Here is a 27321-nt window from a genome sequence, read left to right as displayed (position 1 = left end):
ATTCATGATATCTACTAGAACCCTATTCGGACATATTTCTGTAAGTTACAGGTCTACAATTTAAAAAAAAAAATTTCATGAAAACCTGTGACGCTTTTGGAACAGAAATCTAGAAATCAGTGTAACGCTCAGGTGGTTAATATATGCTGCAGAAAATATTGGCCTTATGTAAGTAAAATGTATAAAAGTCATTTGATTTTTTAGATGCTATATGTAATCATTTCATTCTTCTTCACAGTGGGTCCACATGATGATGAAGACAAGCAGGAAAAGGCCTTGTCCCAGCTGTATGACCACATACCAGAAGGACTTACCGCCATGAAGATACTTAAAGACAAACAGCAAAGGACACAGCTAGGTAATCTCAGAGCTCATTACAGCCAAGGATGGTTTTTGGGTAGTGCAAACTAACCAATTACCCAGGAGCCCCTCTAAATTTTGTTCCAGGGCTGAAAGTCTATAGTCATGTCGTTAACTGTCCCTGTAAAGAGGCTCTCAGTCCCTACCATAGTAATATATCATTATAACTATATTATTATACAGTCAGTTTTTGGAGGAAGCCAATTACCCTAACTGCATGTTTTTGGAATGTGGGAGGAAACCGGAGTACCCTAAGGAAACCCACGCAAATACGGGGAGAACCTGCAAACTCCATGCAGATAGGGTCCTGGATGAAATTTGAACCTGGGACCCAGCGCTGCTAACCACTAAGCCACCGTACTTTCCCAATTATGTCCGAAACTGCCCCTGGTTACAGAAACATAAAGACCACCAGAATACCTGATATCTGTCTTTATGATAGTCTCCCATAATCCTTGGTATTGTTATTTTCTATGTGATTTAGTATTAGTCTCCTGCGTTACACTGTACAACAAGGCTTACACCGGGGCAGGAAAGAAGCAACACAAGGAGCCAGTCAGCTGTGCATGCTAACAGGGGAAAGGAGAGAAAGAATAATGGACTTATAAAACTTCTTCTTTTCCTTTTTACTGCCCATTAATAGATTGGAGGGGGACGAGAGCTGTAAGTGGCCCTTAACTGCATAATCAGGTGTCCTACCCTGCCATAAAGGACCAGAGCTGTTTGAACCTTAGTACTGGATTTACAGCAATACTGGCAGGCTATACAGCTCCTATAATTGTGTATTTAGCTGTATTTGCCTTTAGTTTAGCTGTACCATGCACACAGTGCAATGTTTAGTTATGGGCCAGATGGTAGAGTTCTGTCATCGTTCTATAAACTCCGTATACCATCCATCCCACCCAGTGTCACACAATATTGATATTCCCCCGGCCGCACCCAATCCACAGGACATAGCTGACATTCTTCTCTGTGCTATGACAATAGGAAAGTGTCTGAAAGCGGCTCAGCTATAATGACAATGCAGGGCGCCAGCCATCACACTAAAAAAAAATAAACGATTGTTTACAGGGACGTCAGCTGTGTACATGCGAGTCGCTCCGCCGCTTCATTGTTGTCACTGTTTTTCCTGTCCCCGTCTAGGAAAGGCGCATCTATCCAAAGCGCTCGTGTGTCACGAAGAGGCCCTGCGGCTCTCCAGCCTCTGCAGCCAACTCAAGCAGATCGACGTCCTGCACGAAATCCTGACGGCTTTCCACAAGAGAGCGCTGCAAAAAGTCACGCAGCACCAAAAGGAAGACGACTTTCTGAATTTACTAGTGGCCCCCGAAATTATCGGTGAGTAGGGGCCAACATCGCTCCAATACCTGGAATAGAAATGTCTTAGATATCTGTGCATTGCCTTAAAAGCATGAGTGCTCTTGCAACAAATAACAATTAAAATACATGACATGACACTCCATATTGCAAAGACATAGGGCCTGATTTATTATCCCCCCAAGCAGTATTACGGAGGGTGGATTTTCCATGCAAAAAGCGGTAATCCCGAGTCACACTCGGGGTCACGTAAAACATTAAAAAAAAACACTTACCTTATTCCGTTGTCGTCCCCCCGCGTCCTGCTGGTCCCTGCAGCTTCTCCGGACACGTCTTCTCCCTCCGATCTTCAGCCGGCGAATGCAGAGACGATCTCCGGGGTTTCCTGGTAACGTCGGTGCATGCGTCGGTGCGGGCGGGAGGAGCGGCGGAAAATTCTAATAATTTTGTATTGGATTCAATACAAAATAGCTGTATTGAGTCCAATACAAAGAAATCTTCATATAATATATATGATTATAATATATATATTATACATGCTAATGTACAGTTATATTACATGTTTAACTATTTTTTTAAAGATTTTTGTGGTTTTTTATTTAAAGTTTATTATTAAATTTAATAAATATTGGACATATTTCAGTGAGTTATACCTAAGAATTATAGGCCTACAATGTAATACGGAAATACGGACAGAATTAGAAGGCTGGGGGGGGTAAAGCTCTGGAGAGGATAGACTAACATGGGGGAACCTGGGAATACAGCAAACCTGAAATGGATTTCTTAAAAATCATTTGCTATCAGTTGGCAAATGTTTTCAATCCTTGACCAGGTTTACTGGATCCCCTAGGTTCTCCTATGATAGTCTATCTTCTCCAGTCCTGGGGAGTTTTATTAAACCAGGCCCATTGTTCTCTTTCCGGTGACCATTTAGAATTAATGTTACACTGTTATGGCTGCTGCAAACTGATTGGTGATGATTGGTTACTAAAATGAACTTGGTGACTGCAACATGTGAGTGAAGTTTTATTGAATAAGGCAGCATGTGTTCAGTCTGTTAGGATGTCACAAAATTTACTTTTCTCAGATGCACCATCGTTTTCATGGCATTGAAGGCATGCTAAATAACACATAAGGCATGCTAACATGACATAAAATAATACTGATGTTTATTCCACCCATAGGTAAGACAGAATTCAAGGCAGAAGTCATCTCACCACCACTCTCCAGAGTAAAAGTCATTGACATCTTTCATCGATTGGTACGTAAAGCAACAATATAAATATCTTATTATTATGAATAGTTAAATCAGTAGAACATAGCAATTGTTCATGATACAAAGTGCTATATAAAACTTGATGTGATCCAGGGTGGGTTTTTATCTACTTACACCACATCATTAGTATATTAAAATACATTTGGATTTTCAACTAATAAATCAGCCAAGTCATAACGAATTTGTTTTTGGGGTTTTTTAGGGTCCTCTGTCTGTGTTCTCTGCAAAGCAGAGATGGACCGCCCCGAGGAAAGTCCGCTTGACTCTTGAAGATGGTGATTTAGGCTTCATTTTAAAAGGCGATTGTCCAGTTCAGATAACGTCACTGGATCCCCTTTGTCCGGCCGCAGTAAGTTTTTCTTTTCTTTAAAGCCCAATTTTTGATGGGCACAAACTTACATTTTTTTACCTACCTTCCCATCTTCCTTTATATTTATTACCAAATGCTTGTTTTGTTCAGGGGAAAGGATATGATAGGGTAATACCCAAGCCCATGATCCCACAGGCTTCCTTTCTGCTAGTTCTGATAGTGACTAATAATCCTTTGACACCATTCTTCCTTCCAAAGTCATCGCACACAATATGGAACCTGCAATCACTACTGGTTCTGCATTGTATGTGATGCCAAGGGCCCACCCTCATTCTGCTGGTCCTATATTGTATGTAATGACATCAAGGGCCCACCCTCATTCTGCTGGTCCTATATTGTATGTAATGACATCAAGGGCCCACCCTCATTCTGCTGGTCCTATATTGTATGTAATGGCATCAAGAGCCCACCTACATTCTTCTGGTCATAATTTATATGTAATGCCATCAAGGACCCATCGACCTTCCATTGATTCTACATACATACATAATGACATCAAAAGCCCATCCACTTTCTATTGGTCCTGCATTGTACGTAATGACATCAAGGGTCGATTTACATTCTACTGGTCCTGCATTATACGTAAGGGCATCAAGGGCCCACCTGCATTCCGCTGGTGCTATATTGTAGATAATGGCATCAAAGGCCCATCCATATTTTACTGGTCCCATATTGTACAAAATGATATCTAGGACCCATCTACATTCCATTGATTCTACATTGTACGGAACATCACAGGCCCACCCACATTCTATTGGTCCTGCATTGTACACAATGACACCATGTTCCCATTCAAATTCTACTGGTCCTTTATTGTACCCGTTAACATTAGGGGTCCATCTACATTCTACTGATCCTGCATTGTACACAATGACACCATGGGCCCATTTACATTATATTGGTCCTGCATTGTACCCGTTAACATGAAGGGTCCACCAACATTCTACTGATCCTGCATTGTACACAATGACACCATGGGCCCATTCACATTCTACTGTCCTGCATTATAAGTAAAGACATCAAGGGCCATTCAATATGCTACTGGTCCTGCATTGTACATACTGACTCCAAGGGTCCATCCACATTCTACTGGTCCTGCAACAATGTCAGGGCCACATTCCAGTAGAGGAGACCAAAGCACCGGTGCCAAGGTAGCATGGAGTAAGTTACTCTGACACCCCCCCCAGACAAAATGACCATGTGCGTAGGACTAAGCAGAGATTATTCAGACTGGAGTTTAATTATAGAAATTCCCTAATTGTGCCTTACATTAGATAATACATAAGATAAATTTCACCTCGGCAGAACTGACTTTTGAATTTGCTCTCTCCTGACAAAACAAGACGTCTATGAATCCGGAACTTTCATTGTGTTTGTGTTGCAGGGTGCGGGTATGAAGGAAGGCGATTATATTGTGGCAGTAGAAGACCGAGACTGTAAGTGGTGCTCCATAAACGAGGTTATGGACATGCTGAAAGGAATCGGGGAAGAAGGGAAAGAGATCAAAGTGATCAGCATTCAGGATCAGACATCCAGCATGGTACGAGTCTCCCATTACATCCAGCTGCTAAACTACAAAGACACCAGGAACAGAGATATCATTTGTTTCCTCTTTGAAATCAGAGCCGGGTTTCATGGAAACGATTAGATAGCTCACACCTGTGTCGGTGAAGACTGAAATCACCAATTCCCATACTGTCTTTTGTTTATAGAAACTTGTTATGGGGTCTTCTATTTCTGAGCTGATATTACTGTGTGCTTGGCTTTAGCTGGTTCTCCTATTTTATTATTTTGCCCTGGAACAAATTTATAAATTAGGATTTTCCTCCGACATTTCTGATGTGTGCTCCAGATTGATGGATTTTGGGAGCAAGAAGTTTGGCATAACAGCCGAGCACATATACAGTATAATCAGCATTTTTAGGTCAATAATGACAGCCCACGTATAACAAATGCACTATTAAGAGGTTTTACAAAAGTCTTTCCATTTATTTTGAATATTGAAATAGAGCCCAGTGGATAAGTGATTAGCACTCTGGCCTTTGCAGCGCTGGGTCCCACGTTCAAATCTCAGCCAGGACATTATCTGCATGGAGTTTGCAGGTTCTCCCCCTGTGCATGGGTTTACCCTGGGTACTCCGGTTTCCTCCCACAATCCAAAAACATGCAGCTAGGTTATTTAGCTTCCCCCCATATTGACCTTAGACTACATTAATGACATATGACTATGACAGGGACATTAGATTGTGAGCTCCTTTGAGGGACAGCTAGTGACATGACTATGGACTTTGTACAGCGCTGCGTAATATGTTGGCATTATATAAATACTGTTTAATAATATATGAACATAGAAAAACCTTTTCAGTGAATGATAATCCCTGGCTCATTAACTACCATAGGAAGTCTGAGAGCTATATAAAAATAAATAAGTTCAGGTTGCTTAATGCACCCTTTTCCCATTGCTGTCCCTGCAGACTTACCTAAATTTAGGGTGTCAAGGGCCCACCCTTTGCTCTGGACCCATAGGACAATGCAGCCACTAGGGTGGTCCCGTGGGGGAAAAAAGAAAGGAGGGGTTAGGCCAAAGCTAGGCTTAAAGTCATTTCAGCTAGCACCATTTACAATCCCCAACTTGTGGAGAGGCCGGAGGTCTCTCTTAGCTGTAAAAGTCTTACCTCGGTCTGAACCAGAAACGGCTGCAAACAGATTTTAATAATTCTATATTCATGCAACTGAATAGATATCTATGACAGCAGCTCCTATTGTACCTGAGAAAAATATCTAAGGTCTCTGGCTGGGCATTAATGACTTGATAACAGCACACTTTCTGCATATTATCAGAATCTTTTGCAGTAGCTGGGCATTTTGCTCTTCTCCCAGGGGACAATCGCCAGTCTCTGGTGGTTGGAAGAGCTCATTATCACATAGGAAATTTTTCCAACGTTGCCAGAAAACCTCCCTGGGAATAGACTCAAACCCTCAATTATCCTGAAACTGTGTTGAGGAAAAGAAAAGGAGCACTGAAAGAGCAAATCAATGAGGTGGTTAGGTGCATATTGCCTGATTATGTGCTGAAAGCCAACACGTTTCGGGGGTAATGGGATCCCTCTTTTTCAGGGGTGACATATGTAATAAAAAGATGTACATTGTAACAAATATATATATCTTTTTTTTTTTTATATGTGTCAGCCTTAAAGAAGGGAGTTTGTGTTACTACTAAAGTTCAGCGGCTCTCAACTAGTAATAAAAGACATTTATTTGCACCTAAACAGCTCACTGAGCCGTCCTGAGTAGTCCCTGAGTAAAGGACATCTGACATACGGACGACTCCTAGATATGGACGGGGCTTTCCTGCACGTGGGGGGGAATGGGCGGTTTGCATGACTTGCAGAAGAAGTTTTTTGCTGTTCTGCAAGCTCTTGTATCTCTTTAATCACCAAGACAAACTCTGCAGTTGTTTTATTTTTGCATAATAAAGCTCAGCTTGCTCCAGAAGTTATTAAATGTCTAGGTTCCATAAAGCTTTGGGTTTTTTTTGTGTTTTGTTTGTGATTACACAATCCTCACTGAGGATTTTATTCAGTAACTGACACCATGCTGCGTAATAATATGTTGAGACAAACATCTGTCCTAATTGTATTTATTGAAATAATGTACATGTTCCGACTTACATACAAATTCAACTTAAGAACAAACCTACAGTCCCTATCTTGTATGTAACCCGGGGACTCCCTGTACTTACAATTCTCCACTTCATCCAGACTTCAAAAGTTCCTCCAATGTGACTCCATTCATGAGCAAAACCAATGGCATCCCCATGTTCACACCCCGATAGACCCCCTTTATATATATATTTATATATAATCTGGCATGGAGCCATGGCAGCACAGTGGCTCAGTGGTTAGCACTCTGGCCTTTGCAGCGCTGGGTCCCAGATTCAAATCTCTGCCAGGACACTATCCGCATGGAGTTTGCAGGTTCTCCCTATGATTGCGTGGGTTTCCTCCGGGTACTCTGGTTTCCTCCCACATTCCAAAAAACATGCAGTTATATTATTGGCTTCCCCCCACATTGACCTTAGTCTGTATTAATGACATATGACTATGGTAGGGACATTAAATTGTGAGCTCCTTTGAGGGACAGCTAGTCACATGACTATGGACTTTGTACACCTCTGCGTAATATGTCAGCGCCATATAAATACTGAGTAATATTATTAATAAATGAACTGACTACTAACAGACTTTATTTCTCTCCTGCAGCACAACAAAAGCGCAACCTATTCCGCCGGAATGCAGAAGACTTACTCGTTGGTTTGCCTCAACATGGACGACAACAAGAGCGTCAAAACACAAAAGGCGACAAAGAAGCCCTCGTTCCTCAGCTGGGGATTCAGAAATCGCCAGAAAGCAGCCAGCACCCTCTGTCTCCCAGCCACCAGCACGGGAAAACCCGATTCCAGCAAACTGTTCCTATCGCCGTACAATACCTTGTCATCCGACAGCGCAATGTACTGATAGTGCCAGTCTATGGACAAGGAACTCTTTCGACAGAAGGGCTATGAAATCAGATTACTGTGACAAGCTTGGAACTTCTATGTAGGAATAAGCTGCTTCCTGTCTCGTTGGCCTAATTTAGGAGCACGTCTCCCGAAATGACAAGCTACTGAAGTGAAAAAAAGAAAGGACATCGCCTTAAAAATAGTGAAGGGGTGAATACGTGCTTCGCTCAGCTCTTTCCCTATGAGCACTCTTGCCTTTTCCAGCTGCTGCATGCGTGCAGTAGAATGGCAGCTACATGTGGACGGACTGGAATATATTGACAAGGATGTTCATTCTGTGGATTGTGCCTACTAAGAGATACTTATATGATTATTTTGGTAATTTTTTTACTTTGCATAGCTGGTTCACATAAGTGCCATTTTAAGAGGACCTGATGACATGTGAATAGCAACACGTTAAATGTGTATTTTGACAGGTGAAATGGGGATAAACCATTTAAGCCTGGGATTGTCTGAGCATCACGATGACATTAAAGAAATAATCAGATTTTTATATAATTCATTACACATATGTTTAGTAGGCTGTTCACAGCGCTTCTGGTGCCATCTGAACTGGGCATATCATGCAGCCTCCCACTGTGGGAACCAGAGGCTGAACATGAACGAGGGACAGATTCAGGTTCAAGTAGAAATAGGGCCACCCGCATCCCGAAATAAATAAAAAAAAATTCATCCAGCTGTAGAAGGGGCGAATCTTAGGGCAGGTAGCATTTGTCCCACCTGGGGTAAAAATATGTGAGCAAGCCCTGTAAAAGCTCCAACTTAAAAAAAAGAGTTTCAGACCCTTTTATTACATTTGCTTCTCCTGTGCTGTAATAATTAAGGGATCATTTTGCAATTAAAAATCAATAATTTTTAAACTGCAACCTAAAGCAGTGGAACAACACTGCCCCCAGCTGGGTAGATATGTGAACTGCACCTCATTTAAACTTTACAAACTTTACAATAGACCAATCATGTTTTAGTAGCAAGATATAATTATTTTTTTTTCATAATTTTTTCGATTAAACATACTCAGGCATTCAGTTTAAGCTTCGACCAAAGACGCACAGAAGAAGGGACACAGGTGTGGATAGATGCATCCTCATATTTCTCTGTATGCTGCTATAGATGATTTTGTTACTGGTATTGACCGCAATATAGGTCTGTGGTGGTGAGCCGATAACAAATGTGTAGGATTTGGACCACTACGTTGTGCAATGCTGGACTCATTTTCATGATTCTACTTATGTTGTATATTTATGTGTTGTTTATATGGTGTTTATGTTAAACAGGGTGGCCAATCAAGGCTATCAGCCCCCGGATGGGTTGTTGGTGTAGGGATCTTGTGCAAGAAACTATTACAGGCAGGAATATGGACTCCTTTCTTTGTAAGTGATACGCTGCCCCCTATAGATGGGGGTTAGGTTCCATTGCAGGGGTGCCCACACTTTTTTGGCTTGTGAGCTACTTTTATAATGACCAGGTCAAAATGATCTACCAACAATAAAAACTTGGACCTAAACTCTACCGTGCACAGGAGTTATAATTTTGAAAGGCAGGGCTCCACAATCTACTTGCGTTACCTTTGTGATCTACCGATACGTTGCAATCCTGTTGGGCACCCCTGGTCTATTGTATGGGCTGCTGATTGAGAACTCTGCCCGAGATGCCTCCGCACCATGGTAGGTAGCAGTGTGTGATATTAAGAATCTTCTCCATGAAAGCGATACCAATCTTTCCACAGATTGCATTCTGTGATTTTTAGCTTTCAATATCTTCAATAGGTGACCCGGGGCTTCTGCAAGCCCTTATCTGAAACCATGCGACCCCAGATAGACTGGAAGAACCACCACAGTTCTATCGAGGGCATCTTTTCAAACATTCAGTCCATTCCCAGATGACAAAACTCAGATAAGGGTTTAGAATTTACAAAACCCAGCATTGGAAGAGAGGATACCGCCAATCTCACTATAGCAAGGCAAAGAACGGTGGAAGCTGATTTCATTTAATCCCAATGAATTCATCCCACACTTCCTTCCTTGCTATGAAATAAACCTAATAAATGTAACTCGTTTATCAATGTTTTATTCTCTCCTATTCCAGGCTGCTGTAAACAAACAGCATTGTGCTGAGGCCCCTCCCACTCTGAATGGGGAGTGCAGGGGGCGGGGCTATGACAACACTGCTGTTTGTATGACACCCCATTGAAGTAGCTGAGATGTATAAAAAATCAGAATTATAAGGGGGGCACTTGAATAAAAACTGTAGATATTTTCTAAAGTATAGATGGTCCTGTTGATATGTGTTTTCAGGTTTATATAAGATTGTATATATTTAAAGTGTATTTAAGGTTATATATGTATAGTAATAAGATGTAAAGGTATAGAGGTAAGATACAGAGTACAGGTGGATATTATGATGTGTGCAGAATAAAATATCGCCATTGATGATAAAGCAAAGTGATTTTACTGTGCAATATATAGATGTTTTAAGTAAAAAGAAAAATGTATTTTTTCATGTCATCTCTATGTGTCAGTAAACAAAATCTGTATGAGACTAATAAATAAACATTTCTTAGAAAATGTTTGTTTTAATTGGATTTTATTGGCAAACACAACATAAAATTTATAGGCTCTATTTATAAATGATTCCCTCTGAAATTCACTGACATGGTAAATTTTGGTGAATCTTTTCAGTTTCTATTAAAAATGACTTGTTCTGCCATCTAGTGGCCAATATTAAAAGTGCACAGCTGTCACCATAGGAAATGCTATGTGAAAATAATGAACAAATCTGGAGCAAATTTTTTTTTTTTAATCAAACTTTATTGGATCATATAACATACCATTAAGATGTATTTGTTAGTTTCAATATTATGTTTCGTTGAAACTACTTTGAAACAGGGACTAGTGCTTGTCTTTAAGAGTCCCTTGTTTGGTTTATAGGTCCGATAATAAATTATTGTATTGGGACAACACATGAACAGAAGATTTTGGTGTGCAATGTGTTAAATCTACGGACTTCGTCGCATGGAACTGTTTGACAAATGTATGTAAATGGAGCCGCTTCTATGTGTGGTGGTTCTTCTCCTAGTGGGTGACAGGGGGAGGCAGTTGTGTAGGTAGTGGGTTGAACAGCCAGATGTCCTGTTGGGAATTATTATTACTATCCAGTATTTATATAGTGCCAACATCTTATGCAGCGTTGTACAAAGTCCATAGTCATGTCACTACCTGTCCCTCAAAGGAGCTCACAATCTAATGTCCCTACCATAGTCATATGGCATTATTACAGTCTAAGGTCAATTTAAAGGGGAAGCTAATAAAAATAACTACATGTTTTTGTAATGTGGGAGGAAACCGGGGTACCCGGAAGAAACACAGCAGAATCTGCAAACTCCATGCAGATTTTAACTTAGGCCATAGTGCTAACCATTGAGCCACCGTGAATGCGGGATCTCCACAGAGCCAGTCACTGCTTTTATTTGGTGAGAAGTACCTTGGGGTAGCCGTAGATCCACAACTGGAAAAAGACTAACGTTCCATGTGAACAAACATTACCATCTCTCCCATTTGTCACCCCTCTGCATGGGCTTCTGTTGGAGACTACAACAGACATTACACAGACCTACTCCACTGTTGTCACCCCCCAGTAAGAAATGCCATGCAGCCGTTACTGAAGTGCATGTAGACAGGAAGTGGCTGGAACGAAGCAGAACTCGGATGTAAGAAAGAATTTAGAAATATAAATTAGCAAATGTTTATTATATGCAGTGTTTTAGAACAATAAATACCATTTATTTAGAAATATTTGTGAAATTGTTTTCTATTACTTTACAAATATGGAAGATAGAAAAGTAAACAAACATCACCCATAAACAACAAAGACATTCACCCTCCCAACAATTTTATACAATAACATTCAGCTCTTGTGATTGCTGTTCCAAACTCTCCATGATAGAGGCAGTGTAATGATTTTGGTACAGACAGCCCGCCTGACCATTAACTGTCCTACACCCCAGTAAGTTCAAAAGTCTGCTGGTCTCCTTGTGCTGCGGTCAAGTGACTTGGTCTAGCCTGAAACAATGGAATCAATCTACTACATTTAGGAGGAAACATTTCCTCATTCCCTTCCCAGTGGTTCTCCTTCCCATTCCATAACCCTTGGTCCAATGCTCAAATGTAGGAACAGAATATACTTCCATATTGGACAGACCCTTCTATTTTGATTGTGCTACAATGGCCCACCTTCATATCCACAGCCCTGAAGCAGGTAACTGCAATTAATATAGGTGACTTTCACCACTGAGTCACGTTGTTTTGGTAAGGAATTTATGAATGTTGCCGGCCATCCCTTTTCCCACCACAGCTTCTAGCTCGGCGAGGGAGGCGTTGGAAAGCTCCTGGAGGCTGGGAAAAGTCTGGAGCAGTTGCAGAGCTTTTACCCTTCCCACTCCGGGAATCTTCTGCACGGTCTGCAGGACGACGTTATCAAGAAGGTTGCAATGCTTCTTGGAGACAAACGGATTACTGCCGCCCTCTCTGCTCCATTCATGAACCTACAGGATAAAGGAAATATTACTCTGAGGTCTGTAAACACCCCCTTTCCAAAAAACAACACCCCTGTAAATTCCTGGTCATGTGATGCTTAATTACTAAATAATTACTATACAAAGAGTTCACAGTATATTAGCATGGTGGTCAGTGAGAAGAATTCCTTTTACATTGCTGGCTAATGGGAAGAATGTCACCCTTACAGATAGCCAAAAAGGTTATTGGTGTCACTAAGTCTGACCTGAGAGGCACAATGCGCTCATCGCTCAAGGAACCCCAGAAACCTCTGGAGGAACTGTGGTTGAGAAACCCTGCTGTACACCTGGAGATAATCAAAATCCGTGGCTGGGTGTTGTTACTCACCAAACAAAGGATGAGTTGGGCCGCTTCACTCTGATTGGCGACCGGAATTAACGACATCCCAAGTTCAAGTGCAACAAAGTTCTGCACTGGAGGAAAGTATTGCTCACTCAGCCGCGTCCTCTCTGCTATGACCAAACCCTTCAAGTTACTGGCCTGCCAAAAAAAAACACAAGTCTGATGAGCAGAGGGCGGCAAAATTTATAGGGGCCGTCCAAGCAAAACATAAAAGGTCAATAAGAAAAAAATATTGGAGATTTAAACTCTGAAGCTGGCTTTTCAATGTCTCAGAGACATTATTGGGGAGATCCCTAAATTATATGGGACTCCCACTATGCCTGGCTTTTCTGAGTCTCTACACTAGCCATTATGAAGGCTTCCTTACCTGTGAGCCCACCACCCCCTGCATTGAGTTACTGTCTCTGTACACTTTCTGTGCACATTTAAATGGGTTCCCCCCGCCATGCTGCGGCTCCTTTGGTAATAAAACAGACAGGTTATGCTGGGACTTGTAGTGCTCTGTCAAAGACCGATAGAGCATGCTGGACATCATAGGCACATAGCAGAGATTGAAAGGGCACATTGGGGGTCATAGTGCTCCACCAGAGACTGGCCGCACATTGTGGGGGTCATAGTTTTCCAACAGAGGCTGACCAGGCACTCTAGGTATCGTAGCTGCCCAGCAGAGGGTGGCCGGGCAATCTGTGTGTCGTAGTTCCCCAGCAGAGGCTGACCGAGCGATCCGGGGGTTGTAGTTGCCCAGCAGAGACTTACCAGGCGCTCTGGGGGTAGTAGTTACCCAGAAAAGACTGTCCAGGCACTCTGGGGTTTGTAGTTGCCCAGACAAGACTTACTGGGCTCTCTGGGTGACGTAGTTCCCCAGCAGAGGCTGACCGAGCGATCTGGGGTCGTAGTTACCCAGAAGAGACTTACCAGGCGCTCTGGGGGTAGTAGTTGCCCAGCAGAGACTAAAGTGGCACTCTGGGGGTTTTAGTTGCCCAGCAGAGACTGTCTGGGCACTCTAGGGATTATAGTTGTCCAGCAGAGACTAACTGGGCACTCTAGGGATCGTAGTTGCCCAGCAGAGACTAACCGGGCACTCTAGGGATCGTAGTTGCCCAGCAGAGCCTACTAGGGCACTCTAGGGGTTGTAGTTGCGTAGAGTTACTGTCTCTGTACACCTGTTGTGCCCCATGGGTCCCCCCATGTAAATTCCTATGTTAATAAAACAGCAATACCAAACATATGTACCTACTTTGCGGAAGCGGACAAGTCGTCTCTTAAAGGCGTTTCCCGACACCAAGTCCGTCTCTGATATATAGAGGACGCAGACTCTGTTAGAGAGGTGGAAGTCTACCAGCCCCAGACCGTCCTCGAACATCAGTTTAATTTTACCTGCAGAGGAGAACAAAGGCGCAACAAACTCAGATAAAAAAACGCCAAATTCCAATTCATTTGATTAAATGGGAACAGAATGAACTGAAAGACAGAAACTCATTGGATACAATGTTATTTTGATACATACAAAAATAGAGACTGGAGATTGTCCTGAACCCTAAGGCAGGCAGGGACTGTGGGAAACTTCATTTAAACTATTCTGTAAATGTAATTCCAATCACTAAATAATAAAACTTGTTATCAATCTCAAAGCAGACCGCCCACTAAACATAAAACCCGCCTATGCTGACAGACTCCTCCCCATTCATAAATCCTTATATGCATGCAAAGCATTGGCCCTCAATCACAGGGCTGGGACTGGTACTGGTCCATTGGCTGTGCCAAACCAAAGACAGTCATCCTGATTGGCTGCATTCTTCCATGTGACAGGAAAGATATGTGTCCTCTCTCTCCTGTCATTTCGTGTTCAGACACTTTCTGTTTAGGAGTGACAACGCTCTATCCCCATCTCCATTTGTACTTTTGTCTTGCCAAATGACTACAAATGGCTGTGGAGGAACTAGTAGGCTCTGTGAGGGACTGAGGAGATTGACACTTCCTGAAGTGTCAGTTCTTATGATCGAATAGGCATTTAGCAGCATACAAAGCCGAAAAAAAGATTTCCGGTCTTGATTTTCTGTCATTTGGACAGCAGTCTCTTTGAAGAAGCTTGTACCCTCCGGCAATGTCCTACCTTGTAATAACTGAGCCAAGGTGCTCCCCCTCAATTCTTGCTCCCAATCACATGACTGTAGGGAACAGCAGCAGCGCCAACTCTGATTGGTCTGCCCTATTAACTGGGTGCTCTGGGGGTCGTAGTTGTTCGTCAGAGGCTGACCGGGTGCTCTGGGGGGGTCATAGTTGCCCTCAAAGGGTGACCGGACGCTCTGGGGGTCGTAGTTACCTGTCAGAGGCTGACCGGGAGTTCTGGGGGTCGTAGTTGCCCGTCAGAGGCTGAATGGGCGCTCTGGGGGTCGTAATTGCCTGTCAGAGGTTGGCCGGGCACTCTGGGAGTCGTACTTGCCCGTCAGAGGCTGACCGGACGCTCTGGGGGTCGTAGTTGCCCGTCAGAAGCTGACCGAGAGCTCTGAGAGGTCGTAGTTGCCCATCAGAAGCTGACCGGGAGCTCTGGGGGGTCGTAGTTGCCCGTCAGAGGCTGACCGGGCACTCTGGGGGTCGTAGTTGCCTGTCAGAGACTGACCTGGCGCTCTGGGGGTCGTAGTTGCCTGTCAGAGGCTGACCCGGCGCTCCGGGGGTTGTAGTTGCCCGTCAGAGGCTGACCCCGTGCTCTGGGGGTCGTAGTTGCCCGTCAGAATCTGACCGGGAGCTCTGAGAGGTCGTAGTTGCCCATCAGAAGCTGACCGGGAGCTCTGGGGGGTCGTAGTTGCCCGTCAGAGGTTGACCGGGCACTCTGGGGGTCGTAGTTGCCTGTCAGAGGCTGGCCCGGCACTCTGGGGGTCGTAGTTGCCTGTCAGAGACTGACCCGGCGCTCTGGGGGTCGTAGTTGCCCGTCAGAGGCTGACCCGGCACTCTGGGGGTCGTAGTTGCCCGTCAGAGGCTGACCCCGCGCTCTGGGGGTCGTAGTTGCCCGTCAGAGCCTGACCCGGCGCTTTGGGGGGCGTAGTTGCCCATCAGAGGCTGACAGGGAGTTCTGGGGGTCGTAGTTTAGATTTTCAATCATTTGGACAGCAGACTCTTTGAAGGACCTCCTAAGCCTCCAGCCAGGTCCTACCTTGTAATAACTGAGCCAAGGTGCTCCCCCTCCATTTGTCACTCCCGATCACATGACCGTAGGGAACGGCAGCAGCGCCAGCTCTGATTGGTGTGCCCTCCTGCGTTGCCATTTAAACGTTTCTGTCATATGGACACGAAGCCGACCTGCAAAAAGAAGGACAGACAGGCATTAAACATCCCAATATAGGGTGCGGTGACTACAGCTGGGCCCTTTTATTACTTGTGTCGCCATGGCATTAAAAACCTGACAGGGGTTCACTCCCTACTGTTTTCGAAACCTAAAAAACAATGACTTGGAAACTTTTTAGTGACCCTTGCACCTCCTTCCTTCACATTGTAACAATTAACATTCAGCTGACAATATTTGTACATTGTATCAAGCTTTGTGATTTCCTCACCCAGGCTGTCTCGCGTCTTGTTGCTCTTCCATGCGCTATTTCTTTCCTCAGCGATGATTGGAGGTACAAGTGTCGCTCAAGCGCTGTGACCCAATAAGAGTCGTGCTCTTGTCCCCAGGGAGGGACTTCCTTCTCTGATCCCTGTGCCCGGTTTCCGTCTCTGGAAGACGCGATGGGTTTCCAGGGGTGACGGGATGGGGCTAGCGCTGATTGGTGGAAGAGCGCACGCAGGCCAATTAGAGAAAGTGACGGTGGTCACGTGAGAGTAGAACGCGATGGTTCAAGTGACTACGGGAGAAAGAACAAACGGTCTGTGAAGAGAGGGGAAACCCTGGTAGACGGCGGGACCATGTCGTTCCCCTTCAGGAGAAGAGAAGCTAACCAGTTTGTGAGTGAGACTTCCTCTACAGGGCGGACTTGTACCTTTCGTATGGTCTGACTGTATTTGGGGTTGTCATTTCCTCAGGACAGACTGACAGGTTATGCTGGGACTTGTAGTGCTCTGAAAAAGACCGAGAGGACATGCTGGACATCAGCGATCCATAGCAGAGACTGGCTGGCCTCTATGACTGGGGGTCGTAGTTGTCTGGCAGAGGCTGACCAGGTGCTCTTGGGGTCGTAGTTGCACGGCAGAGGCTGAATAGGCGCTCTGGGGGTTGAAGTTGCCTGACAGAGACTGACTGGGCGCTATGGGGTCGTAGTTGTTTGGCAGAGGCTGACGGGGTGTAGTAGGATCCTGGCAGAGGCTGACCGGGCACTCTGGGGGTTGTAGTTGCCCTGCAGAGGCTGACTGAAGCACTCTGGGGGTCGTAGTTGCCCAGCAGGAGTTGACCGGGCGCTCTGGAGGTCATAGTTGCCCGGCGGAGGCTGGCTGGAATTCTGGGGGTCGTAGTTGCCTGGCAGAGGCTAGCCAGGTGCTCTGGGGGTCGTAGTTGCCCAGCGGAGGCTGGCTGGTGTTCTGGGGGTTGTATTCGCCCGTCAAGGGCTAGCCGGGTGCTCTGGGGGTCGTAGTTGCCCAGCAGAGGCTGGCTGGCGGTTGTAGTTGCCTGGAAGAGGCTGAATGGGCACTCTGGGGTTTTAAGATCTCTAGCAGCAACTGACTGGGCACTTTGGGGTCGTAGCTGCCCTGGAGAGGCTGACTGGGCGCTCTGGGTGTCGTATTTGCCTGACAGAGACTGACCGGGCGCTATGGGGTCGTAGTTCTTTGGCAGAGGCTGACGGGGTGTAGTAGGATCCTGGCAGAGGGTGACCGGGCATTCTGGGGGTTGTAGTTGCCCTGCAGAGGCTGACTGAGCGCTCTGGGGGTCATAGTTGCCTGCAGGAGTTGACGGGGCGCTCCGGAGGTTGTAGTTGTCGGGCAGAGGCTGACCGGACGTTTTGGAGATCGTAGCTGCCCGGAAGAGGCTGGCCGGGCGCTCTGGTGGTTGTAGTTGCTCAGAATTCTGGGGATCGTAGTTGCCCAGCAGAGGCTAGCCGGGCGCTCTGGGGGTTGTAGTTGCCCGGCGGAGGCTGGCCGGCGTTCTGGGGGTTGTAGTTGCCCGGCGGAGGCTGGCCGGCGTTCTGGGGGTTGTAGTTGCCCGGCAGAGGCTGGCCGGCGTTCTGGGGGTTGTAGTTGCCTGGCAGAGGCTAGCCGGGTGCTCTGGGGGTCGTAGTTGCCCGGCGGAGGCTGAAGGGCACTCTGGGGTTTGAAGTTCTCTAGCAGCAACTGACCGGGCACTTTGGGGGTCGTAGCTGCCCTAGAGAGGCTGACCGGGCACTCTGGGGGTCATGGTTCCCCAGCAGCGGCTAACAGGGCATTGTGGGGGTGTTAGTTGCCCAGCAAAGGCTAACCAGGAATTGCATGGGAGGACCTAATTCTCCCCTTTTGCCTCTACTTTGACCAATATTTGTGTTTCATTATGTAAAGTCACAGTAATATTGTAACATATCTTCTGATGTTAATACATTTTTAGTTTAAATAAAAAAAACAAAAAAAAATGTGTGTAATAACACTGACTGCTACTTGTCTTCCTTGCTTAGAAACACATTGCTCATGGCCTCATCCCTGCAGCCACCGTAGCCCCCCGTTCTGCTGTTCCTCGCACCCCTCCTCCCCGTAGCCCAAACCCTTCTCCAGAGAGACCCAGGTAGGTGTAAAGGAGTTTCTGCAGGGCTCCATGTGTACCTCACCTCTGTAACAATTCTGTCATTTTCATTGTTTCTGTTTCCACCTTTTCATTTTCTGCATCTTTCCGGTCCCACTTACTTTGTATGACTTCTCATAGAAACACGTATCAGTACATTTAGACAACCTTCCACTTCTAGGGCATGTAGAGTGTGACTTTTTATTATCTAAAGGACTCGATATTGCTGAATATCAATCAATGAACAGAAATTAGCACATTATGATATATCTAAAGCCAAAAATAAATTAATAAAATAACAGGAACAGTTAAAACTCATTAGAAAGTTTTTCCTTCACTTCCTGTCCTGTATACACAGCGGGAAGTGAGAAGAAATATCTTCAAAGTGCTAAGAAAACCTTAGACTTTCAGAGGGCTACATAATTAAAAACAATTTTTATTATACAGGTAGTCCCCAGGTTACATACGAGATAGGGACTGTAGGTTTGTTCTTAAGTTGTATTTGTATGTAAGTCAGAACAGGTATATTATTTTAATAAATGCAATTAGGACAGATGTTTGTTTCAACACATTATTAGGCAGTGTGGTGTCAGTTACTGTAAAAATAAACTCACTGTGAGCTAATCACAAACAAAGCAAAAAAAAAAAACAATTTATGGTTCCTAGACATTCATTAACTTCTGGAGCAAGCTGTGCTTTGATATGGGAAAAAAAAACAACTGCAGAGTTTGTCTTGGTCATTACAGTGTTACAAGAGGTTGTAGAAGAGCTCACCCCGCTAAGATCACCCACAACCTCAGCTGTGTTTAGCAAAATATTTTTTTCTGCAAGTCATGCAAATGGCCCTCTCCAAGCCTCCATCCTGCACGCAAGGGAGCAGGGAAGCCCTGTTCGTATCTAGGAGTCATCCGTATGTCAGATGTCCTTAACCCGGGGACTACCTGTACACAAAAATTCTATACATTACATCAAAATAGTAAAAGAAATACTGGTGTGTCAATTTTTTTTTCCTACAATATTCCAATCATATAGAACATCACCTTTCTAGGGATGTATCTTATAAAGCATTATTTAACTAGAAGGGGAAAGTCTATTAAATGCGTTTCACATCTGTGGCTGCTTCTTTAGGAATGAATGATGTAAATAGTAAGATTAGGGTCCAAGAAATAGAGGTTGTAAAAATTGAATACAGCGCTATCACGAGAGCAGCTAGCAACAGCCTAAACGCAGACAGGAGACCCCAGAACTGAGGTCCATTGACTGAGCCTAAGCCTAATAGGGAACCAACAGAGAAAGATTTTTCAAAGCTAGCATATTGAAAGATAATCCAGGTGCCCAAGATGTTGGAGAATATAGGTAAGTAAAGCAGATTCCCACCATCTTGGTTGGTCTCCTAAGGTCTTGTCCTGTATGTACATCAGGAAGTGAGAGGAAATATCTCCAAAGTGCCAAGAAATCCCCTTTAAAACAGATCTCATAGGAACCGATTGGTAGGTTTGGCTTTGGATACAATTTATAAATAACAGAGCTTCCTTTAATTCGTCCAGGTCCGCTCTTGCTGCTGCCATTTTGATGACCTCTCTAACCGGTCGTACAGTTGCCATACCGCAGCCTCGTCAAAGATCCTACTCCGACAGCATGTGCATTGATGAATCGAGTCAGATCCAACCGTACGCTTCGGCCTCAGAGCTCGGAGTGGCGTAAGTAGCAACCCCCTTCTTGTTCTGAATAGGTTAGCACCCTCTGTGAAGTTGGAGCGTTTTAGTGCAGTGTGATCATGGTGGCTGTATGACTTGAGTAATGTTCCTATGTGATATGTCTTTCAGACAAAATTGGAAGGCCTACGCCAATCGGAAGAAGCAAAGCTCTCCCGCCATGTCCTTCACGTTTGATGACGATGACGGCACAGAGGAGCAAATGTCAGAAATAGAGAAACAATTTGTTCAGCAAGTGTCGCCAAGGAGGGATGAAAATGTGGCAGCTGAGCCGATTTACGCTGTTCCTCACAAAGGCCGAAAGGTGAAACCTTTTAATGTAAATTTTCTGTGTACAGACGACATAGTTTATATAAGAGGGAAAAGCCATATCTACTCATTACTGCTTAGTAAGTGTGCTTTTTTGTCAAATTGATGTGAGGAGCATCTTATCTTATCACAAAACGTTCTCTGCAGCACTGCAGGCTCCGCTCCACATCGCTGCAAGCTTCACACCACAGCCTGATTATTACAAATGAGAAATTAAATCTCTGCTTGTGTGTTGGATATATTGGGCCTGATTTATTAAAGTGGACCTAAACTCAAAATTTTTACTTTACATAAAAGTAGACAACTGTTTTAAAGAAAAAATTGTCCAACAGTCTTTTAAAAAAGGAGTGCAGCACCGCCTCTTTCTGACTTGATTTGCCGCAGTGATCAAGACAGAATGGAGCGCAAAGCCTCCCGGGATGCATGACGTAGGTATCCTGGGAGGCCTTGTGCTCCATTCTGTCTTTCCTGACGGATCCATGAACGCCATTGGATGACTGCTGTACACATCCCAGAGAATCCGCCCGAGATTAACTGTCATGCTGTTCGCGGGCAAGTATCTGACGTGTATACGGTCACTGCATTTACAGATAACCATTTGATGTGTGTATATAGTTTGGGACAGGAAATTGCAATAGTCTTTTATGTGTAGGACTCATTAATGAATGGCTGATATGCACCCATATGGAGGAAATCACAGCAGGGTGCTGCTCGATCATCGTTGCCCTCCCCTTTTCATTGCACAGAACAGTGCTCTTGAGTGTACAGTGCTCATTCCTTTATTTGTCACTGGAAATGATCACAAAAAATCGGATCCATTGGATGTTTCTATCACACATTTGTAGAAGTCTACAAATTTATTTTGGCAGATTCTGCTTTAATGGAAGCATTATATACTTGCGCACATTCTAGAAATACCACCACTTACCAGTATTTTTATAAAAGCTGTTTCAAGAGCCATGTAAACATTTACATTCACAATAGTCATTCACAGTTCTGCCTCTGAACAACCTAATGACATACTTACCATTCACACTGTTACATCAGTGATAATAATTGCAAAGTAACTTGGAAACTGTCAGAGAATGCTAATGCATGCAGTGATAAAGAATACCACTTGATGGCGCTGTGTCTATAAATGTTAAAATGCAGAATATTCGTATTACAAACCCGTCCTCATTTGTGATAGGTGGCTGGATTTACTAGGAGGTGGTGTTTAAAGTTTTGATGTCGTTTAAGTATTAGGGAATCATCAAAAATGATGACAATATTTGTTCTGTAAGTAGACAGCAGTGGGTGGTATAAAATTCACATGTAAATCAGAATTCGGGATGGTTTAAATGACAGGGTTGCCAGTGAACAAGCATAGTTAGGTACAAGCAATTGTAGGTTCTGGAGAGACAGAGATACAGGATTTCTGGGGGTGCAAGAGCACACAGAAGTCTAGGAAATGAAAATAATGGGGGGGGGGGGGGTACTAGTTGTCCTTTAAATTTCCACTGTACTACCATTACAAAGCAATGTGCAACATGTGGGTTATATAAAACATACGGCTAAATAATATCTCTTTCCTTTCTACCTCTATAGAGACATGCAGCATCCCCAGAGCAGGATGCATATGATGGCAGTGGAGCTACTTCTTCTGACATTGAGTCTTCAGATCATTCTCCCAGAAGAGGTATTTTTTTTTTTTTTTTTACTTATCTACATATAGAAGGATTTGGAAATTATGATGATGTGATAACCATGGTAGCTCTTCTCTCTTATATATACACCCAGGATTCTCTCTATGCAGTATTACAATGGTTGGAATTTCAACCAATTTGCACCAGAGCACATGTAAAGTGACTTATTAGACTTGTAGTGGACAGCAAATTTCACTGAAGTTCCCCCTTAACCATTATCACACGCTCTCTTTGTCTCATAGGTCTGTAGATACAATATGGTGACCATTTTTATTTAGCAAAGACATCCAAAGTTTACGTACACTTTAGGGAACATTTACACGTATTGATTTTGTCTGGACAGGGGAAAGCTCAGCACCAGACTAATGAGATAATTTGTCTGTCATTTCAATCATTCCCTCTATCAGTATGTCCTTTGTTAACACCTGAGATTTAGGCTGGGTACACACGTTCAATAATTGTCATTGGAAAGGAAATTTCATGATCCTTTCCAACCACAAAAGACTAAATGATGCATGAACGAGTGTTGTACTTACAGTACCATTATGCTGTATGGAGGGGGAAGAACAACGGAGCAGCACCCCGCTGTGCTCTCTCCCCTTCACTTTCATTACAATTGTTCGCTGTTCGTGGATCCGCCAGGATGGATCCATGAATGACGAGCGATGTTCACATGCCAGATACTCGCTCTATTTCTGCCCTGAGGCGATTATCGGATAATAATCATCTGATGTATGTAGATAGCCTTAAGCTGCGTACACACTTGCAATAATTATCATTGGAAACGAATGACTAACGACCGATTGTCCGCTAATCGTTAACGAAAGTGCACAACAACAAACAAGGATTGTTGCGGCGGATCTGATTGAGCGATGATCGTTCACTATCTATTGTGTGTATGGTCGTTCAGTGATCGTGGATGCTTCTGGAGTACACTTTCTCCTTTACATTTCCTGAAACACTTCCTGCATCATTCAAACGATCGTATCTAGCGTATGTACACTATTGGTGGATTATATTTGAACGATCGTATTGTTACAACATGTACAGAATTGTGCACAATACGATCGTTCAAAATAATCTTGCATAATTGTTAGTCTTTCATTTTCTAATGATAATTATTGCAAGTGTGTACCTAGCTTAAGTCCTTGTGCTACCTCTCCCCTTTTCCCAATCTGAACTCTGCTGTACAGGGACTGCAAGCAGCTTATGCCAAATTCAGGTAACTTGCTTGCATTTAAAAATACATTTAATGATGATTACTAATAAATGAGTGCAGAGCTGTAGGATACAAAATTAAGCATAAATACAAAATTCATATTTTCTTACCTAAATCTTCATGTTCTTTGTGTGTTCCTTCTAGATCAGTGCATCAATTGTGTGAAAATTTGTCTCTGTGCAGGAGATTCCTATACAGACCTGTCACTACAGCTCTTTCTGCTTTTGCAGGGTGACTGGTCTTGTATCCACCCTCTCCCTCCTGTAGCCTTGTGCAGACAGACTGTAGTAGTTGGGGCTCTTTGCTATCTGCACAGGTTATATACAGAAAAATTGTGATGTTTTTTTGCCCAGAATTTAGTATTAAGTTGAGTCTTTATTCTCTGTTTCAAAGTAAAATTTAACACCAACAAAGAAGCTGTGATTTCGAGATTTTGCCCACATGGGTTTTTTTCTTTAATACATTTTACTACCATCCCTAATACTCTGTATGTTGGCTGCAACCTCTACAGGCAGATGTAGAACAGAACCATCAGACATAAATAAGATTGATAAGTCTATATTGTAATGCATATTAGCAGGGATGAGATCACACTTGTGTTGAGGCTTTGACACACATTGCTATCATTCTGTCATGAAAATATTTTATCTGCCAGACTAACTGACCTGTCCTGGACATGAAGGCATCAAAACAAATAAAAAACTGATTTAGGAATAGACTCCTGACCTCACAGTCCTGGTACATGTATGCAATTACATTACAGAAATATTGGTTTTGCTGTCACATAATGGTTAGAGATTTTGTAGCTTTGTTATGAGAATGCTGCCTACCTTTATTTAGAAATGTTAAAGTCTATCTAAATCAAACAGCTTATTGCCCTCCTTGTGTATTAGGTGTACCCCTTAAATTAACTCTGTAACAATAATATTTGGCGAAGTAGGGACAGAACTGATGATTCATTTTATTTTAAATTAGAAAGCAGAATTAAGCCTGCAGTGGAGTCTCCTATTCCTAGACCGGACCCAACATCTAGCAGATCGAGAGTCACTGAAATTGCCAGATCAGGTAACCTTTCTGTCTTGACTTGTATAAGAAAAGTGTGTACAGCAAGCTTTTACAAAGCTTGTAAAGCAACCTTCAGCACCAGATTGGAAACTTTTAACAAAGCTCTTCATGGGAATGCTGACTGTGGCTTTTACAAGTTGTTGGCTAACTTCTGTAGACTTCAGAATAATGTGAAGTTTGGTGGTTTGTTCGAAGTAAAGGTTGTTGAGCATTTAGGGTACCGCCCCTCCTTGTCAAGTCATCAGGCTGCTGTGACCTTTTGGAGCCTAAGATAACCCCATTAGCAGAAAGCTAATAGGAAGTGTTCACAGAACCAAGGCATCAATGTGGACACTTAGACTGCAAACATACGTTCAAATATTGTTGCTGGAAACGATCTTTCATGATCATTTCCAGTGACAAAAGAGTTACTGATGAACGACTGGGCATTGTACAGTTCCCTACCATTTTATAAAAAGGGGACAGCTGGAGAACAAGTGAGCAGCACCCAGCTGTGCTCTTCTCTCTTCACTTGTATTCCTGTCTCTCATCATCAGTCGTTCATCAGGGTGGATCCATGAAAAACGTTGGATGATCTATTTACACATGTCATATTCTTGCCCGTGACGAGCCCGACCATTCGTATCAGGCAAGAATCAATAAATAGGATTTATATAGCGCCAACATATTACGTAGCGCTGTACATTAAATAGCTTTTAATTAGGATCTTCCTCTCTGCAGTTCACAATTTATATTATTCAGGAACTGGTGTGTCAGGTGACTGCAGATATAGCATTTGGGGATAGTAAGGTGTTTAGCTGGGGGGTCATTAATTACATTTTGGTGGTGGTGAGCTTTAATCTTTTCCTTTCTATGATATCCTACAGGTTCTTCTAGTTTATCTGAGGCCATAAGTCGTCTTGACGTCTCAGAGCCCATGAGTCGTGCTGATGTGTCAGAGGCTGTAAGTCGCACTGGTGTATCACAGGTGGCAGATCACACTGAGGTATTGGAAGCTGTAGGTTGCAACTATGAAGCAAACCAGGGTGAGATAAAACACCTACACACCACAAACCAGCAGCTGACCAACCAGAATCATGAGCTCAATGCTCAAGTGGAGGAAATGAAGCAGCAGATGAAAGCCTTGAGATTAAAGTTGAAGAATCTGAAAAATGAGAAGAATGAACTAGAAGAAGCCTGGAAAAAATCTCACGTGGGAGGTAACTATAAAACTATTTATCTCTCCTAGTGAGTTTAGTTTGTCCACTAATCTGATGTTCTGTTAAGTTTTAACAAATACATGTTGGATAGAATTAAAGTAAATTTCTTTAAAATAAACTTTAAACAGTCTTAGATCAACTTATTTGAAGAAAAAAAAGTTTCTGCAATTCTAATGTATTTGGTTAAAGTGGAGCTTAGCTTTGGGGAAAGGAGGGCTTAGAACTTGAGGCCCAATGTAGTGATTTCAATTTAAAACCAAGGGGGCATTACAGGAACAAAGAGATCAGTCCGAAGAGTAACCTAGGCATTTTTAAGCATTTTCAGGTTCTTGGAGAACCATTAAGCTCTCACCCTGGTAGTAGATTTGCTGGTGCGCTGGTGCACTTGGTGTTCTGCCAACTCACTAGCAGTCTTCCAAATCCTATTTGGAAAGATACCTGCCTGTTGGTGGCCAACCTTAGAATGAGATTCCTTCAGAAAATTTGGGAGATGCAGATGGTTTGTATTTAATGGTGTTTCCTCATTCACAGCAGATGCGGCAGAACTGATCTCTCTCCGAGAACAAGCACAAGAATTGGTTGATGAGAATGACTCTTTAAAGATGACCATCCATCGTCTTAATGTTGAGCTGAGCCGCTATCAAACCAAGTATCGCCCATTAACTAAAGAAGAGGTAGTTTTTGGCTCCTTATTTCTTTTTTTTTTCTTTCTATGTAGAGGGGAATGAAGGAGCGAGCAGCACCCCACTGTGCCCCTCTCTATGACTTGTACATCAGTCATTCTTCATTTGTTGTTATTTGATCCAGGATAGGACAGATCCATAAATGTTGTCGGGCGACCAATGTACACGTGTCAGGTTCTTGCCTGAGACACACCCTACCATTAATATCGGGCAAGAATCCTCTGACATGTGTGTACATAGCCTTCAGTTCAGCTAAAAGAAAGTCAAAACATGTTGGGGAACGAAACACTAAAATATGAATATAGGGCAAAAATTGTAAATATGCAATATAAATATGAATAAGATAACTTATTTTAATTACACCACTCAACGTTAGAAATTGGTTACATAACAGGGGTCTTGTTGATAAATCATTTCCATATTAATACAAGGTTTCCTCCATGTTAAAAAGCTCAAGAAAAGCTCTCCTGATGTTATATAAAAAAACCTCCTTTTTTATAAACTCCATAACATAGGGAGGCTATGTTTTGTATTTCATAAAACACAAGTGAGATAATGGATAACTGAGATTTCAGATCAATATGCACAGGAAGAGAGAAGGGCAGTGAATTTCAGGCAGAATCAGTAGGTACATAGTTGAAAAAGACATAAGTCCATCAAGTCCAACCGCTAGGGAATTAAACAAATCCCAGATATAAAACCCTATAGATATAGTTGGTCCAGAGGAAGGCAAAAAAACGCTATACAATTTGCTGTAGGAATCGGGGGGGAAAAAAATTCCTTCCTGATTCCATGAGGCAATCAAATGTTTCCTGGATCAAGAGTCTCTGTTATCTTTACTTTAAATCCTTAATACCCAGGTATATTCTGTGCTTCTAGAAAAGCATCCAGCTTTTTCTTAAAGCAATCTATATTAGTTGCTGAAACTACTTCCTGAGGGAGCCGATTCCACATTTTCACAGACCTTACAGTGAA

General features: G+C 43.3%; 3 protein-coding genes across 9 annotated transcripts in view; 2 read left to right on the top strand and 1 right to left on the bottom strand.

Annotated features, from left to right (window-relative positions):
- Positions 1-10448, top strand: part of RHPN2 (rhophilin Rho GTPase binding protein 2) — a 52552-nt gene extending 42104 nt beyond the window's left edge. For both annotated transcript variants that reach the window (XM_072422202.1, XM_072422203.1), the window contains exons 10-15: positions 239-358; positions 1504-1698; positions 2862-2938; positions 3156-3302; positions 4708-4863; positions 7586-10448. In XM_072422202.1, the coding sequence (XP_072278303.1) occupies positions 239-358; positions 1504-1698; positions 2862-2938; positions 3156-3302; positions 4708-4863; positions 7586-7840 (950 nt within the window). In that variant the 3' untranslated portion in view covers positions 7841-10448. The remainder of the gene's footprint in view (positions 1-238; positions 359-1503; positions 1699-2861; positions 2939-3155; positions 3303-4707; positions 4864-7585) is intronic.
- Positions 10449-11601: 1153 nt separating this feature from the next.
- Positions 11602-16434, bottom strand: FAAP24 (FA core complex associated protein 24). Of its 3 annotated transcripts, XM_072422204.1 has the most exons (5): positions 16349-16434; positions 15949-16094; positions 14035-14174; positions 12783-12935; positions 11602-12424 (listed from the first exon to the last, which is right to left on the bottom strand). In XM_072422204.1, exons 2-5 carry the CDS (start codon positions 16058-16060, stop codon positions 12176-12178), a joined length of 654 nt encoding a protein of 217 aa, XP_072278305.1. In that variant the 5' UTR covers positions 16061-16094; positions 16349-16434; the 3' UTR covers positions 11602-12175. The 3 variants fall into 3 exon arrangements, with proteins under 3 accessions (XP_072278305.1, XP_072278307.1, XP_072278308.1); XM_072422206.1 differs by lacking the exon at positions 16349-16434 and having other exon boundaries at positions 15949-16340; XM_072422207.1 differs by lacking the exons at positions 15949-16094; positions 16349-16434 and adding an exon at positions 14911-14936.
- Positions 16435-16526: 92 nt separating this feature from the next.
- CEP89 (centrosomal protein 89) overlaps positions 16527-27321 on the top strand; it is a 66759-nt gene continuing 55964 nt past the window's right edge. Inside the window, exons 1-8 of one of the 4 annotated variants that reach the window (XM_072422166.1) lie at positions 16527-16736; positions 18368-18474; positions 20019-20171; positions 20298-20490; positions 22083-22173; positions 24375-24464; positions 25331-25663; positions 26195-26337. In XM_072422166.1, the coding sequence (XP_072278267.1) occupies positions 16698-16736; positions 18368-18474; positions 20019-20171; positions 20298-20490; positions 22083-22173; positions 24375-24464; positions 25331-25663; positions 26195-26337 (1149 nt within the window). In that variant the 5' untranslated portion in view covers positions 16527-16697. The remainder of the gene's footprint in view (positions 16737-18367; positions 18475-20018; positions 20172-20297; positions 20491-22082; positions 22174-24374; positions 24465-25330; positions 25664-26194; positions 26338-27321) is intronic. The other 3 variants (XM_072422164.1, XM_072422163.1, XM_072422165.1) reach the window with 3 other exon arrangements.

This window comes from Pyxicephalus adspersus, chromosome 9 (genome assembly GCF_032062135.1).
Source record: "Pyxicephalus adspersus chromosome 9, UCB_Pads_2.0, whole genome shotgun sequence".
Lineage (NCBI taxonomy): Eukaryota > Metazoa > Chordata > Amphibia > Anura > Pyxicephalidae > Pyxicephalus > Pyxicephalus adspersus.
The sequence above is the reverse complement of the archived record's forward strand: the minus strand, read 5'-3'. Positions and strand labels throughout refer to the sequence as shown.

What these genes read in the sequence shown, in the direction of transcription:
- FAAP24 (XM_072422204.1), bottom strand. Translation starts at nt 16,060, where the DNA reads ATGGCAACGCAGGAGGGCACACCAATCAGAGCTGGCGCTGCTGCCGTT. An exon ending in CTTGGCTCAGTTATTACAAG is followed by an intron (nt 14,175 to 15,948) that starts GTAGGACCTGGC and finishes TCTCCTCTGCAG; the next exon opens with GTAAAATTAAACTGATGTTC. An exon ending in GACTTGTCCGCTTCCGCAAA is followed by an intron (nt 12,936 to 14,034) that starts GTAGGTACATAT and finishes TTTTTTTGGCAG; the next exon opens with GCCAGTAACTTGAAGGGTTT.